The 15,798-nt window shown below is 48.2% G+C and overlaps 1 protein-coding gene across 1 annotated transcript in view; it reads left to right on the forward strand.

Annotated features, from left to right (window-relative positions):
- GPC1 (glypican 1) overlaps nucleotides 1-14,511 on the forward strand; it is a 224,826-nt gene extending 210,315 nt beyond the window's left edge. The window contains exons 5-9 of the mRNA XM_075099342.1: nucleotides 4,082-4,212; nucleotides 7,321-7,440; nucleotides 8,188-8,321; nucleotides 9,522-9,697; nucleotides 10,199-14,511. Coding sequence (XP_074955443.1) covers nucleotides 4,082-4,212; nucleotides 7,321-7,440; nucleotides 8,188-8,321; nucleotides 9,522-9,697; nucleotides 10,199-10,416 — 779 coding nt within the window. The 3' untranslated portion in view covers nucleotides 10,417-14,511. The remainder of the gene's footprint in view (nucleotides 1-4,081; nucleotides 4,213-7,320; nucleotides 7,441-8,187; nucleotides 8,322-9,521; nucleotides 9,698-10,198) is intronic.
- The last annotated feature ends 1,287 nt before the right edge of the window (nucleotides 14,512-15,798 follow it).

Genomic DNA, 15,798 nt, shown 5'->3' on the forward strand with positions numbered 1-15,798 from the left:
CCTCAGGAGGTAGTCTAGAAACTAGCCATAAACTGTTTCCATGGGTGGAAAGCAAAGGGATCAGAGTCACATACTTCTAAATGGGAAGAGGTGTCTTAAACAAATACATGGGGAGGGGGAAGTCACAGGCATCACCAGGAATGGGAAAATCAGGTTTGCATTTTAAATATGAGCTTATTTCATTTTTGTTTTGTCAGTCGGCTAAGATGATGGGCTCTTAAAGTGGGTTGTATATGTATAGAGATGTCCGTTTCATTGAGTTTAAAGCCAGAAATATGACTGTCATGGTGTGGTCTGATCTCCTGTGCAACACAGGCTGGAAAAGTTCAACCAGGCATTTCTGTGCCTGATCAGACCTGGGCATCTCTTTTAAGAAGAGCTCATGAGTCACTCAGCTGATTTTCCAGAGCTTGTGGCTCCTGGTTTAAATGTGAACTGCTGCTGAGTGGCTTGTAGAGCTGATAGGCGTGGTTTAAGGCTAGTGAGGGTCTGTGTTTAGAAAATGGTGTGTTTGTATTACAGTGCAGGTCCTCTCCCCATCTGCAGTCCACCAGGGGAGGCTGTTTGCAGTGGTAGAGTTCTCACTCCTCCTTGTGCCCCAGAGCATCACCCAGCAAGCTCCTCTCTTTCTCTCCCACGTTGTACATTCAGACCTGGAGTAATCTGAGACTTGAGGGAGCCTTGATGTTTGTCTGGGCTCACAGAAGGCAGGCACCAGAGGGGATGAGCTTAGGACTTGGCCTTTTCCATTGTCTTGGCTCCTGCTGCCTGGCCAGCAAGACTGCCGACTCACTGGCCAGCTGCAGCCCGACAGGCTAGCTCAGTTGATGCGTGGTGGTGTTAATAATAAAAATCCTGCTAAGGCTCAAGGAGTGTCATCTGCCTCTCAAGAGACACTGCAAAATAAGTATCGAACCACTGCACACAGAGGCTTGGTGAGGTGTGTTGGCCAGCTGCCCATATCGTGCTAGGGGCTAACGAACCAAGTGGCAACTTACTCCAGCTAATTGGAAGTACTCCCCTTGACAGCGGCTTGGGAGGCTGCTATAAAAGTGGGGGACAAATATTCTCTTCCCCAAGGGTTTACACCAGGATTTTGATGGTGCTTTGGCCTTTCTGACCAGTGCAAGCCATGTGTTACCTGTCACTGCTCTCCTGGCAGGATAACTGCCCACCTCCTGAAAGGTCAATGTACAGCTCTCCTTGATTGACAGGGAGGCAATTCCAAGTGCATTTTGCATATAATCTCGCTTCCTCTTCCCCAAGAGACACTGTTCTTGTCAAGGGGTGATGGCTAGGAGCAAATTGGAGCTTCTTTCAAATTCCATTTGGACATTTTAGTGTCAGAGGTCACAATCTGATGAAGGACTGGAGCAAGACAGAGTCAAAAGTAGCAGTTCGCTGGGATTGTCCATTCTTCACCCTTCTCCAGACCCTTCTGTGTAGCTGGAAAGGATTTTGTTACACTAAACACGGACTTACTCTTTCAATTTGACAAATTAGGGCAGGTCAAATTAAGGGACATTTTTATAGTAAGTGGTTCAAACATAATTTATCACTAATTTTGGGGGTGCAGCCTTTGATTTAAATGTCTGTCTTTCAACATTAGTGTCCCTGCAAGCTAAAATTGTCTGGAAAATACAGTCTCAAAGATGACACCACAATACCTGAGTGGCAGCAAAGTTAAACTTCAAGCTCTTTAATGTTGTGATGTTATTTCCCAGAATACAAAAAACCATTACCCCCTTGTATGGCATGTTTAGCTTTAGAATTTAGAGCTGCCGTTGGATTGTGTTGCAGAAAAGATAGCACATTAACTTGGAAACTGTAGCCCTTGTTTCCATTCTTGCTCAGGCTAACCAGCAAAAATTATTTTCTTTTTTTTCAAGTGCTGAAAATAAATGCATAATTTTTCCAAGCTGTGACTTTGTATGTTGTTAAATCCTATATTATAGACTTGAGCAAAGAGTATTTTGTGATCCGCACTCCAGACTGGCTGCGGTTTGAGCCCACCCAGTTGGTTTTCTAATTGACTTGTGCCCTTGCTCCCTGCCAGCTGGACTTGCTTTTGGACTGTGAGCCCTGTGGGCATAATCTGGTATCTTCTGTGGGTTTGTGCTGTTCCACATCCAGTCCTTGCCCAGCTTCGTCATTGTCTGAGAGCTGTCAGGGTCTGAACATCAATGATGTAACAGCAGAGAGAACATACTTGCTAGGGTTGAGCGTGTTGTTAAACTGACAACAGTAGGCTCAGGATCAGGCCTGTTATACTACCTCCACTGTGGATCTAGTGTTTCTGCACAAACCTCACCTAGACCTCATGGAAGTCATTTGGGGTCTTTCTGCCAAGTCCTGCTGGCTTGCCCAGGCAAGGGACAGAACACTTTCCTAGCAGGTTTGAAATGGTGGAAGTCCCTGGTTGTGCCCCAGCTGGCTAGACTCCTGCCCGAAGGAAATATGCTGTGTGTCTCAAAGATAAGCATTGGTCCTTTAAAGCACTATCACAAGCAACACATACACACTGTGGGATGGTGCAGGCTGAAGGACATGTTTCACTGATACTCTGTTGAACTGCTGGGTATAATTCACCTGGTGGTTTCATTGCTCATCAATAACTTCAGCACTACCAGCTCATGCTGAATAAGCTTTTCTGCAACATCACGCTGTCTGCTGTGACAGTCTCCTGCCAGGCTGATGGTATCAGGATTTAGGACAGAAGAATTAGTCAATCCTAACGAGTAACTCCATTTACGAATGGTACAGATCTCCATCGTAGACCCTGGGTTTTGACCCTCTTTGTGTTGAGAAGAAGAAACAACATGAAGCCATCACACTTGTTTTCTTCCATGTGGCGAGGCCACAGGAACACGCAGCACTTTCTGTTCCAGATGAGCACGGGCCACCCCAGCACGCTGGCAGATCCCTTGCCCTGCCAGGAGGTTTTTGGTGTGCCCTGAGGGACACAGACCACACTGGAGCCATCTGAGGTCACACGTAACTGAATGCCAAGTCCCTAAATGCTGATGAAGCTTATGCATGACTTGGCCTCCAGCCTACTAAAGCACAAATAATAGGAAACTGAGGCGGCAGCAGCTAAGCAGTGACTTTCAGAATTAAAATTTTTGACGGGCAAAGTCAGAGGTGGTTAAGATCCCATTTTAGATGTCCATACCTAGTTTTAGCCCTGCTCTGAGGTGCTATTTAAATCTCGCTGGACACCAAGAATGTCAGCCTTCCTCTGCAGTGGCATTCCCCAGTGCCTCGAGCCCTGCGAGCATATAAGCTGCCTTTGCTTCAGACCCAACTGGAGTGCTGAGAAACATCTTCAGAGGTAGGCAAAGGTTGGTAATTTTTTTTGTAAGCCAGGCATGGTCTCAAAGCAGCCATAAAGGCAGGAGCTTCCAGGCTAGGCAGGAGCATTGGGACAGCAGAGTTTTCCAAGATAAGAGGAGCTGAGAGCAAGAAACACACCTCAGTCACTCCTTGTCGTGTTTACCAATTTAGTTGTGGACATTTTGGTGTGATCCTCTGCCTTCAGAGCCTGATATTTCCCTGGCTGGTCATGTGTTGTCCTTCCAGAGGTGACAGTGGAAGAATTACTCCTTTTCTCATTCATTCACTGCCACAGAAGCTATTGCCCATGTTGAGTACCTTTGGCACTTTGCTGATCCCAGTCCTCCAACCTTCTGCTGGCTGCAGTGCTTTGCTGAAAATACACAGTGAGTTAGGAGGGTTAGGTCCACGTATTGCTATGCATTACTTAATATTTCAGCACCAATTTTCCATTTTTCCTTTCTGTAGCACCCCAGGAAATGTTGGTCACTTTGTGTTTCATTTACCATTTGCAGGAGGTGACCTCTGTTCCTCTGTCACTGAGCGTGGCTTTACCTGTGTTCTGTGAAGGGACACCTGCCCCATGCCAGAGGAAAATAAGCATGTACTTGGGCAGTACTGAAAATTGAGAGATGTCTCCCCACCAGCCTGCCAAGGGGCCAACAGCTTATCCCACGTGGCATGAGCATGATCTTTAACTTGGTTCGTACAGAGTCTGATGAGAGATGTCTCTGTCTTGTTTTACTAGATTCCCTGGTCATAGTGGCTGATCGGATCGATGGACCATACAACGTAGACACTGTAATAGGGACTATTCACATGAGGATCGCTGAAGCTATTTCTAACTTGCAAGAAAACAAAGATTCAATAACAGCCAAGGTAAGAGCATGTACCTTGGCCTGGCTGAGGATACACCATGGGTAGTTGCCAGGCCAAATGTTTTTTGTGCTCATTATTCAGCTGAACTAAAGGAGATGAAGGATGAAGGAGATCAGATGCCCACTCTTAATGATAGGAAGCCACCCATCTTACACAGGCAAAAACCTTCTCAGGTGTTTCCAGATATTCCTCCCTGCCACATCCAGCCAGCTTCCTCTAGGTACAGACACACAAGGTGGGACTGCATACACGGTGACTGTGGGAGGCATGGTGCCATTTGCTGTCAGGTGCCCCTGTGTCTGAAGAGTATTGACGTATTTTGGCTGAGCTGAGACATTTACAGAAAGTGCACAGTCCCTAGTGAGAGAAGGCAGCTGCTTTAACCTGCCTTGGGGTGATGTTCTACAGTGGAAACACTGGGCTATCAGGTTGTATCTGTGGGACAGTGTTGCAATCTGGCAGTCCATCTGGAGATGTAAAACAGGCTCTCCTGATGCTCACCTGTCTTCCAAAATGTATATCATGAAGCTCTCCTCTATTGGTCTTCTATTTTTAGTATATTTTTCCACTTAACCACAATCACCTCTGTAGCTGCAAGTAAGAGAAGCTTTGGGAATAAAAACAGCCCTCCAGGACTTCTGCTTTTTGGCCAGGTATTCCTCAAGTCCTGCAGCTATCCCACAGTTAGGGCAGAGATGCAGATGAAAGGAGTGGGGCAGGTCCTAACAAGGTCTTGGAGAAGGGAAGGGCCAAAAGCATTGCTTGTCCAAGCAGGAATTCACTGGCACACGTCAAAGCACTAACAGCAGCATGCATCCAAGTACTCATTTAGGTTTCTTTTCTGACATGAAAGGCCATGTTCTTTCTTCCCTTGTCAGGTGGGACTGAGGTTGTCCACATAAAACCAAGCCCATGATGTGGGAAAACATGGCATCATCTGCAAAGAAACGTGTTTCCAAGGGGCATAGAGTATATCTGGTAAAATGGAGTAGTCTAACTGGTGTTCAACTGGAGCAACCAAACATGTTTGATAAGCTTCTCAGTATGATCTGGTGACCAGGTGAATGTGGCAGTCTCTGCTGGTGGCACTGGTAGCAGAGGTCAGGAGCTGCAGATTGCTGAAGCTCTAAGCTCTGGGTTTGAGCATGGCAAAGAATCAGCTAAAGGATATCATTATCAGACAAGCTCAGGACTGGCCCAGGCCAGTCCTGGGAGTCTTCTCTCTCAGGGCTGAGGGTAGCAGGCTCAGGCTGCAGCTGAGGGCTTCAAACATTACCAGCCTAGAGCCAAGCCACTGTCTGACATTTGTGAGAAGAGCCAGAAGTGGCCCTTGAACTCAGTGACACCCTCAATCATGGGTTCTCCTGGGAAAAACTGGAAAGAAACACTTCTGGTACTGAGCTCTGTGTTCACTGCACCACGGAGCACTGTCCCTGCTTCCTCACACTCCCCCTTGCTCCCTGCGGTTCTCTGATGGATTTCAGGCAGCAGGAGCTATCAAAGGCCGCAAGTATCTATTTGCTGTCATTATGCAGGAGGCTATTGATCACCTCAGTCTGCAGGACATGTGTTCTCTCCCTCAGTAATGGGCATTGCTCACCTAAAGCGCTTGGGCTGGCAAGAGGATTGCCTTGATAGCATGCTGTGCTGGAGCCGCTATAAGAGCCACTGTCCTGGAGACCTTCCAGGGCTTTTACCTCCTGAAAGAGTTGTCTCTTGCTAACAACAGTAATAGGCCAATTAGAAAGATACAACAGTGAAACTAAATTGGTTTTATTGTGGTAGAACCAAGTTGAAAATGCTCTAATTTTAGTTTTCAAGGTGTGGCTTTTTGCACAGAGCAAAGGAGACAGATGAACAAATTGGCTTGGTGCTGAACTGCCATAGGCGTTAGATCCATCTGATCAGCAGGACAGTGGACCTCAGGAGGGGGCTTTCCAGGCTGAATGTCCCTCAGACACACCAATGAGACCCACTGTTACCAAATCTAGACACTTGTCTGGATTAGGACTTTGTTGATGGCTGTCCGAATCCACTAGCAAAAGCATTCAGCAGCTGTCACAAGCTGCATCAGCAGTTCTCCTGTCTGAGGTCCTGATTTCTCTGCTTTAAGGGAATACCATGCAAAGTCAAATTTATCAATAGCTTCTGACAGCACCCTGGTAACCACAACAAGCTTGGCGCCATCTTTTCAAATCAGCTGGCTTTCTTTGTAAAGGCTGGTGTTCCTGAATCAAACTGACAGTGCAAAAGCCCTCTGAGTGACCTTTGACGCTTCATTAAATCTGGCTGTCCAAGCATTCCTTCCACCAGCCACAGTGAGGCTCAGTTGCCTGAGCACTGGCTGTCTGCAGCAGAGGTGGTGTTGTCTGGACTGGTCATGTAGAGACTGGGAGAAACAGGCACTTCCAGGGCACCCTTTGTCTTCTCCTAGAGGCAAAGTCTGAGGATTTGTACCTTCAAAGTGCTTTTGCTCTCTGGCTACAAAGCATGCCTGGGCAGGTAGTTAGGATGATGGGGAGTAGCTGAAGTTAGGAGATAAATCAGTCTGGCTTCCTCATTTGCCCGTGAAACATCCAACCTGACAGATGTGACACATCTACTGTCTTTGCACTCCCCTGGTTGGAGGGGACATTTATTTGCTAAGTGTAGGAGCCGATTGCAAGAGTCATTGGGGTAGTCCTACCTTGGTCTGTTGTTCAAATCAATGAAGTTCACATGCTCTGCGGTTTTGAAGCCCACACCACTAGTGTAACGAGTGTGAGCAACTCCCATCTTGTTCTTTCCAGAATTTTATTTTTCAATCATTTGAACAGGTAAGATTGCTAGAAATAATTTAATATCAACATTGGTGACTCATCCAAAACCACATGCTAACTTCGTGTTAGTGCTGAACATTTTGCTTGATAACGGTAACCAAAACCAGTTACAGTACGCTGAAACATCCTGGCACAAGAGTAACCTGACCAGAAACTTAAGCCAGAATCTCTGAGATCTTGCAGGTAGGAGAGATAAACATACTTAAGAAGAAAACAAAAACTGTGGAGTGCTAATTAATTGAAGAAATAGTATCAAAACATGGGATAGAGAGTTTGGTTTGTTTTTCAGGTTTTCCAAGGCTGTGGAAATCCCAAAATCAGCACAAAAGGCTCCAGCACCGAGGACAAGAAAAGGCGGGGGAAGGTTGTGTTGGAAGCAAAATCCTCTGCACAAGCACTGGAGATGCTGGTGAGTTTGCCTCCAAAGCTCCCTCCCCACTGGCGTGCCAGGGCAGGCGTGCTGGTGCACTGCCTCCCCTGGGAGCCCGGCCAGCACAGCACTGGGTCCTGCGGGTCAGGGCAGACCACCCCACAGGCTGCTGAACCACCTTTGCTGGCGAGCCTGAAGAAGATCAGTTCGGCGAGTGCTGGCGTGACCTAAGCAGATCTGATCTTGCCACAGCACAGGGTCAGGGTCTAGGTTGCTGATAACCAATTTCTCAGGGATCTGGTGCCAAACTTATCAGAAAAGGCTCCTTGCCATCCGTGTCATTGAGCCTCAGGCAGTCCAGCCTGGATACTGAGGCCAGAGGTCCACCTCCATGGAGATTTTGGATTCTGTGGACAGTGAGCTGTGGGACCTGCCAAGGTCCCACATTTCAGAGGCTTCACTCACACGTGCTTACCTGTCCCACCCTGGCAGACCCCTGCTGATTCCCAGCAAGGCTGCTTCTCAGCATTGCCCTCATGGCCCAGAAGATGACCTTCTCCTGGTTAATCTTATGGTACCAGAACAGTCCTTAGCATGTAACCTTCAGCCTTGGTTGCATGGGTTGACAGCTGGTCTTCAGGGGAAGGTTGGAGACACATCCCTGTCTGCATAAAAACAGATTTTGTGATGGTAAAACAAAAATAATCGACAGAATTCTTGTGTCCTTTGCACAGCCCTGGGACACCCCAGAGCTCTCCTGGCCCTGAGCATCCTCTTTGTTTACAGGTTTTAGATGCCAAAGGGAATCTGACAGCTCTCAAGACTTACTGGATCACCCTGCCCAGCAGTCTGTGCAGCAAAAAAGTAATGGCCAGCTCAGCAGTGGACGACAAGTGTTGGAACGGGATGACCAAGGGCAGGTATGGAGAGGGCCAAAGTGCCAGGATAGCACCATTCTGGGGTGAGAGAGAGAGGGTTTGATAAAAGGCACTTACACATCACCTCAGCCAGTCCCACTTGTTCAGACTGAGCCAAAAGGTCCGTCTCTGTCCACAGAAATGCTGTTTCCTGAAAAACTGGTAGCTGGGAATGTCAAGCCTGTTGTCGTTTTGCTGTGTGTTGGAGGGTTAAGCATTGAAACGCATTCACCATGAAATAACTGTGTAGTTTTGTACTAATGAAGCAGTTGTGCAATTCCCCGTGCATTCAGAAGACAGAAGGGCTGTATTTACCTCACAAACTCCAGACTGTTGCTGAGAATTGCATACATGTCTTTCTATCCATACCTGATCTGAAATGCTGTTCCCCCATTAGAGGAGGCAGCTGGGTGACATCAAAAAGCTGCAGAAACACCTCCCACCCACAGCTGAAGGTTAAAGGTTGGCTGTGAGGAGAAATGGGCAGCTGCTGGACATGCACCTTTCTCCACTCCTCTCCCTGGACCTGCTGCGATGGTCTCTGCCAGCCCAGAGCCAGCACCTTCAGTTCTTCCATATTTCATATCATTGCCAACAGTGCTGCAGATCTGCAGGAGCAGATGGGCCAGGGGCAGTGCCAAAGGGAGCAGTGCAGCTCTGTTTGCTGGTTGACAGCTCCCAGATAACTGAAGCTTCCCTGGGGGCCTGTCTGGTCGTACTGGGCTGGGGGCATTCAGTCATCTCAGGTTGTCAGTACCCACAGGGTTTAACTGGGGCAGGGATGAAGTACTCCTCAGCCTCCCATATGGAGAGAGCTTTTCCATAGAGAAGTGTCACCGTGGCTCCACAGGTAGTACCATCCTGAGAGCAACCCCTTAGCCCCATGCACAGCCTTTCCTGCAGGAAGTCCCTCCCCATGCTGGGACAGTGATGCTGCAAGGCCACCAGCCACCTCCTGCAAGCTGAGGTAGCCTCAGGGTGAGACTCCTCTGATGGGGTCTGCCCAAGGCAGCATGGCTCAGCCATGCACAGAGCTGGCTGCCTCACAGCAGACACCAAAATATGGAGGCTGTCCGACAAGCCAACACCACTGACTGCAGTTTCTCTGGAGTACAAAGAGGCTGGATTATCACTGGTGCCTGTAATGGGGAGAGGTGAGCTTGGCTGGGGGGAGACATCTAAACCTGTTGCCTTCCTTTGCAGTTATCTGCCCGAAGTGATGGGGGACGGCTTGGCTAATCAGATTAACAACCCAGAGGTGGAGGTGGATATCACCAAGCCAGATATGACCATCCGTCAGCAAATCATGCAGCTAAAGATCATGACAAACCGGCTGGGCAATGCTAACATCGGGAATGACGTGGATTTCCAAGACGCAAGTAAGTTTAGCAGAACCAGAGAGGTCCATGGCAGGCAAGAGGATCTGAGCAGTTGGTCCTGGCAGCCTGCATGGGCCTCCGTGCAGACCCTGCAGCTGGGCCATGATGGCAGAGAGGGGTTGTGTCAACTTGGCTTTTGGCTTTGGGCCACAGGGGGTCTGTTCAAGTGCAGCCAACTCGCTGCAGGGTGGCTGGAGGCTGTGCTGCTCTTAGCAATTTACTGAAACCTCAGGTGCTCTCTCCAGTCCCAGCTCAGCCCTGCTGATGGGGCCACTGTTCCCACCTGCTCTGGAGGTTTCCAGCTGCTGCAGCAGTGGGTGGCTAAAGTCATCTGGAAATCAGATATGGGCTTGCATCCCATAGCGGGGGATGCAGAGAAGAGGAGGTTCTGGGGCAGGGCTGGTGACCAGAGCTCCCTGGGATTGCAGCCAGGGGAAGGCAGGGATGTTGACCGCCATAAGAAAGGCAGTCAGGGCTCACCCCATGTTTGTCTCTGCACAGGTGATGACATGAGCGGCTCCGGGAGTGGTGACAGCTGTCCTGATGATGTCTGTGGCAAAAGACTTTCTAAGAGTCCTAGCACCAGGCAGCCAGAAACACATGCTATTCCTAAGCAGTCTGGACACGGCATCAATGCAGCCAGCAGCAGATCTTTGCCTTCTGCCTTCCTCCTCCTCCTTTCGGTGGCTTTCATTGCCGTGCAGCAGTTGTGGCGGTAACTCACTAGCACAGCCAGGAAAGAGACTGCAGCTGAGGGCTTCACTTTGCCAAAAACCAACCAACCAACCAACGAACCAACCAACAAAAGGACATATTTAATTCACCTTGGCAGAAAAAAAAAAAAAAAAAGAGGGAGGAGAAAAAGGTTTCAGTTGTTTGCTATTTCTGGCAGTGCTCGAGCTGTTTTCTTCTTTCTTGGTCTCTTCCCCAATGCTGGGCCCTTCTTTCCGTACCTCATTGTTTTACTTTTGTTATTGCCACAAACTGGCTCTCCGGGCTGAAACAAGCCTTTGCAGAGAGGCCTCCAGGGGGAACCCAGCCGACCTCTCCAAGAGCAGCTCTTTTGCTGCCTCCAGTGGAATATGCAATTGCCCTGATGTTACCCAGCCGCTGGCCAGAACACTGCTTATCATACTGCTGCCAAAAGCACGACGGTGCCAGGACCAACGCCACTTCGTAATGTGGAGAGACTGAGATCGTCAGCGCTGCTCAAGTGCTGCTTTCAGGGCTTTTTCGGGTTTTTCCTCTGTACTTCCTAGGCAGGCAGAGGTGGCCCTTCACATCCAGCAGCGTATGTAGGAGTGTGAGCAGGTTTGGTGGGTTGAACTGAAACAGTTTGGCGGTGGCTGTTGGACCCAAAAAATGCAGAACTCCCTTTTTCTTTGGAAAGGTCACAAGTGGGTTTCTTGACTAGAGCTCGTAGCTGACGACAATTTGAAATGTAGGTCTCCTACATCTAAGTGACTGGGAATGAGTGTTAGGGTTTGGGGTATTTTTTCTTTGCATGCTAGTTGGAAAGCCATTTTTTACCCAAGTAATAATGGTCCAATTTCTACCTGCAGTGCAGTACCGTCATAGGTAACAGAGAGATGAAAATATGCACAGTGGGATTCTCCACTTGACAGGCAGTTGTGCTGCCTCCTCCTCCTCCGGCCCCAGTCGTGGATGGGAATCACTTTTTTTTTTTGTATTAAGAAAGACCAGAGACATTTTACTAACAGGATCATTGTGACTGGTGTGAGAGCTCACACCAGGCACATGAGGGAGTGACACCAGGCAGCTGCCTTAGGGCACAGGGGGGCTGGTAGCGATTAGGCCTGGGCAGTGTCCCTACCCAGGAGACTAACTCAAGGTAGCATCTACTGGGGAGGACGTGGGGACAGGACATGCTTTGTTCAGGATTTTTTTTTATGTTGGTGTTTGTTCCTGTTGCATTGTAGGTTTTTAAGTGAATCCCTGCTTTCCCTATCCCTTCCCCATCCTCCCATGCACCTTCTCTAACCACTGCAGGGACGGGGTGAGACAGCAGGTCAGACACCCACCTGCAGCTCCATTTCGGATCAAGGAAGGGCCAGGCTCACCCTCTGCTGCCCCATCCCACCACGCATCAGCCTCTGGGTCACATGGGCAGCTGCCCTAACCCCAAAATGCTTGCTGGGGTGGACTCGGTGCCAGGTTTTGAGACTGGGGTGGTCAGTGAAAAATATAAATATCCTCATGTAGCTGTAGGAGTGTCTGTGCTTGTAGGGCTGTGTGCTTTGGGGCTTCCAGAGGGCTTCTGTACCTCACAGGTATGGCAAGCTTTGGCTGGAGATGTAGGTTTAGCGGATGTTATAGGTACAACACAGTCACTGTGACCATTGGGGCTAAGAACATGCCATGGGGTTGGGCTTCATTCATATGGGGTTGGGTTTGAGTTTCAAATGTGTTTGTACTGTGGGCAAGAGGGAGGGCAGAGGTGTATCTATCTCCTACTTTGCTGGTCTGCACAGCATGTTTGAGTGTTTCTCCTCTGTCTTGCCAGAGGAGATGTGTCTTCAGGCTGAGCAAACATTGTGGGGTTGGGGTTTGGCTGTTTTCTAAGAAAAGGGAAAAAAAAACCATTTTTAACATTAGCAGTTTCTAGAATGTGCAATTTAAGGGAAAAACGAGAACATGAGCAAGGTAGCGCTGAAAGCTGGCACAGGCAGGCATGGAGGGAACTTGTCACCTGTCCTCCCTTGGGCAGGGGTCCCACCAGGCACTGGGAGGCAGCAGCAGCTCCTGCCTACCTTGTCCTGGGGCCAGGTAATGACGCTCATGGTTCATCAAACTAGGCAGAGATTTCAGGCCAGCTTTGGCTACTCCAAGTCACAGTGACTGATGTTACAGACTTGGTATCCTTCCTGCTTTGTACTCGCTGGCTTCTGATCTAATTTGGCAGGGTTTCAGAAATGAAAGCCAAGGTTCTGGACAGGCTAAAGGACAGGCAACACCACTAGACCCATCAAAACCCAGGAGTGGATAAATACAAGTCATGGTTTTATATAGATTTATTATATGGCAAGTTCCACATTTCGCTTTTATGGCTCTAAAGAGTCCTTGTCTTTTTTTCTTCCTTTTTTACCAGAATTGCCAATATAAATTCAGCCTTCAATTACAGAAATCCCACAACCAATCCTGCAGAAACTTTACATCCAAAGCCAGAAAAAAAATGGGGGGTGGCATTAGAACATTGTACCCTCCTCAAAAAAAAGTTGGGTTGAATTGGAATTTTAACACATGACTGCCAAGGTCAATGTTTTGCTTTGCAGAATGGGAGATTGAAAGGGAAGTTCTTGTTGTTTCCATTTCTGTGCAGTTAGTGTTTGCTGTCAGCATATTACCCTCAAAAGCTTCTTACGGGTCCCAGGGGAACACACCTTAAATAGGAAGCCAAGGATTTACTGATTGTCCAGTTACTATTTTAACATTTTAGTAGCCCAAATTATTGGTCCTGTTATGATAATAAAACCCAGTAGTCCAAATTAATAAGGCAAGACCTTAAGGACAGAGTAAAAACTGTTATGCAGGAGAAACCCTTCCTGATGCCTTCCCCTTTTGGCTGGGGTTGAGCTCACAATTCAGTGTCCCTCTGGGCCCCAAGGGACCTGCTCCAGTCCTCCTGGAGCCAAGCTGGGGGTTAGAGCAGCATCGTCAGCCTCAGGTCTGTGGGACGGGCGAGGGCAGTGCCAGGGGCTTTTCCCCCTCTCTGCCAGGAGACACATGGTGTTGGGTGTTGATGCTTCCTCCCTGTTCGGCCCTGGGGCTGCTGGGTTTATTTTGTATACCTTTTCACGTGGTCCACCTATGCAGCTGCTTTTTTCCAGTTCCCAGTTATTCAGTTTTTCTGTTCTCTTCGTTGCCCCGAAGTGGTTTCTCCAACCTGCTGCAATTTGATGGCCTGGGGCTGCACTTGGCCACACCACCTTCTGCTGGGGAGCCAAAACAGCCAAGTCCCCCCAGGGTATCTACTCAGTATCACTCTAAACTAAAGCAAACCTTAGTTACCCAATGGCTAGACAACCACTGGCACGGCTCAACAAGCTGAAGTCAGCCCAGGTCCAGACAAGCCCCGAGCCTGCGCTCAGGCTGGTTCAGAGCCTGGGACCCTTCAGTGCTTATAAATAACATTTCCTGGGCTGCCACCTGCTCGAAAAGGTTGTGACAAACCTCCTCAGCCCCATGGTGGTCACGGGCTGAGGGCTGCAGCCACGGTGGGGGCTGGCAGCTGCCGTGGTTGGCTATGTGGATAGGGAGCTCTGGGGAGCAGGAGTGCCTGGGGAGGAACATTTGCTTTGATGTTACCAAGATGGTGATTTGCGGTGTTCTGGTTTGAAAAGGCCTTGTACTTCACAGGGCTGCGGGGTGGGCGGTGGTCTAGAGAAGACCCCTGTCCCTGGAAAGGGGAGAACCAGAAATAGTGGATTTCCAAATGTCTCTGTCTTTCAGCCTGCTCTTTTGTGCCATAACGTGTTTTAACTAAGGGCAAGGGTCTCAAAAGGCTTTGAGAGCGTAGCTACTCATCATTTACAAATGACAAACTGCCTGTTGTTTTCTGGTGGGCTTGGTAGGGGCTAAGGTATAGCAAAAATATCTAAAGTCCACCTTTGCTTTAAACAGATGCATTTCTATCTGCAGGAGTAAGAATTATTTCACTTATTGGCATAGTCGGACAGTTATCTATTTCTTTCTGTTACCAAGGTACTTGTAACTCTCTTGCACTGTTTATCTAAAGTTGAAATATGTTCTTTGAATCCTTGTATAAATAAAAAGGCTGGAGACTTAAATCTGTATTTACAGGGCAGTTTTATTTCTTCTCCGTTTAAGCCAAGTTTGGAGTTTTCTTTCTTTTTCCTTGTTAAGGCACAGATGAAGGCCAGGTCAGGAGTCCCAAGGAATGAAAGTTTGCTTTCAGCCACAGGGTTTGCAATGGGCTGATGCCATTGTTGGCGTTACGGGTTTGCCTGCATTCGACCCTGTGTAAGCTGGAGGAACAACTGCTGGGGTTGTATGGATGTGATGTCTGTGGAAACAAGGTGAACCTAACTTGAGTCACTGAAGCAAGTATGCTAAATGTTCTGTTTCTCATAGAGATGCACAAGAACTCATGGCATAATAGTACAAGGAATCAGAAATACCCTTGGTATTTGTCATCACAAAGTGTTGTGCTAATTATTTACTGTGGCATTGTACTAGTGCAGCTGTTGGTGGGGTTAACAGCAAGCAAAGCAGACAGACAGCCCATCGCAGTGATGTGGATGTTTAATCTTGAGCAACTGAGACTGAACTGATGCAGCAGAAAGGTTTGTGCTTCAGCTCTGCACTGTTCAATTCCAGAAGTGGGCAAATGCAGAAGTCAAGGTAATGCATCAAAAGCAGCTCATGAAGTGTCTAAGAGAGACTTGATAACTGGGAACTACTAGAAGTGTATCTGCCTGGAAGCAAATATCACTTAAATTTAATAAATTGAGTTATACCCTTGAGTGAGTAGGTATTTCTTTAGTTTCATGTCCTGCAGTTACAGGTATTTAAGCGCCACATGCACACATTTATATACATATAGACAAGTGTGGAAATGTTGGTCTTCTACTACATGAAACTATTTCCAGACTAGTCACCTCCTTTGCCTCCTCTGTGGGATCTTAAATAATGGCTACTTAAAGCTGTGTGTGTATTAAAACTGTTTGGAAAGCATTTTGGTTTGTAAAGCCACTGAACACCATATGTTTGCAAATTCACTGCTAAGAAATTGTGATGGGGTGGGCATGGTACAAGCTCAGCTCAGTTCCTGCTTCCCTGCAGCCACACACAGCCCTGCTTCCCCAAGAACAGGAGGCGCCAGGGACCCTAATAACAGACCTTTACTTACAAGGAGGTAGCTCACTGAGAAGATGGAGCCAGGCTCTTTAGAGTGGTGAATGGCAAGAGGACAAGAGACAGGCAGTGTAACTGGGTCTGTTTGCGCAAGGTGTTTGCACTGTACCCCAACTGCAGTGGCACGAAGACCAGAAACCCGCAGCTCTCAGCAAAATCTGGACTGAGGCACCAGACCTTTTCTAGCCAGGGGATGAGACTATTAC

This window comes from Phalacrocorax aristotelis, chromosome 7 (genome assembly GCF_949628215.1).
Source record: "Phalacrocorax aristotelis chromosome 7, bGulAri2.1, whole genome shotgun sequence".
NCBI classification, from domain to species: domain Eukaryota; kingdom Metazoa; phylum Chordata; class Aves; order Suliformes; family Phalacrocoracidae; genus Phalacrocorax; species Phalacrocorax aristotelis.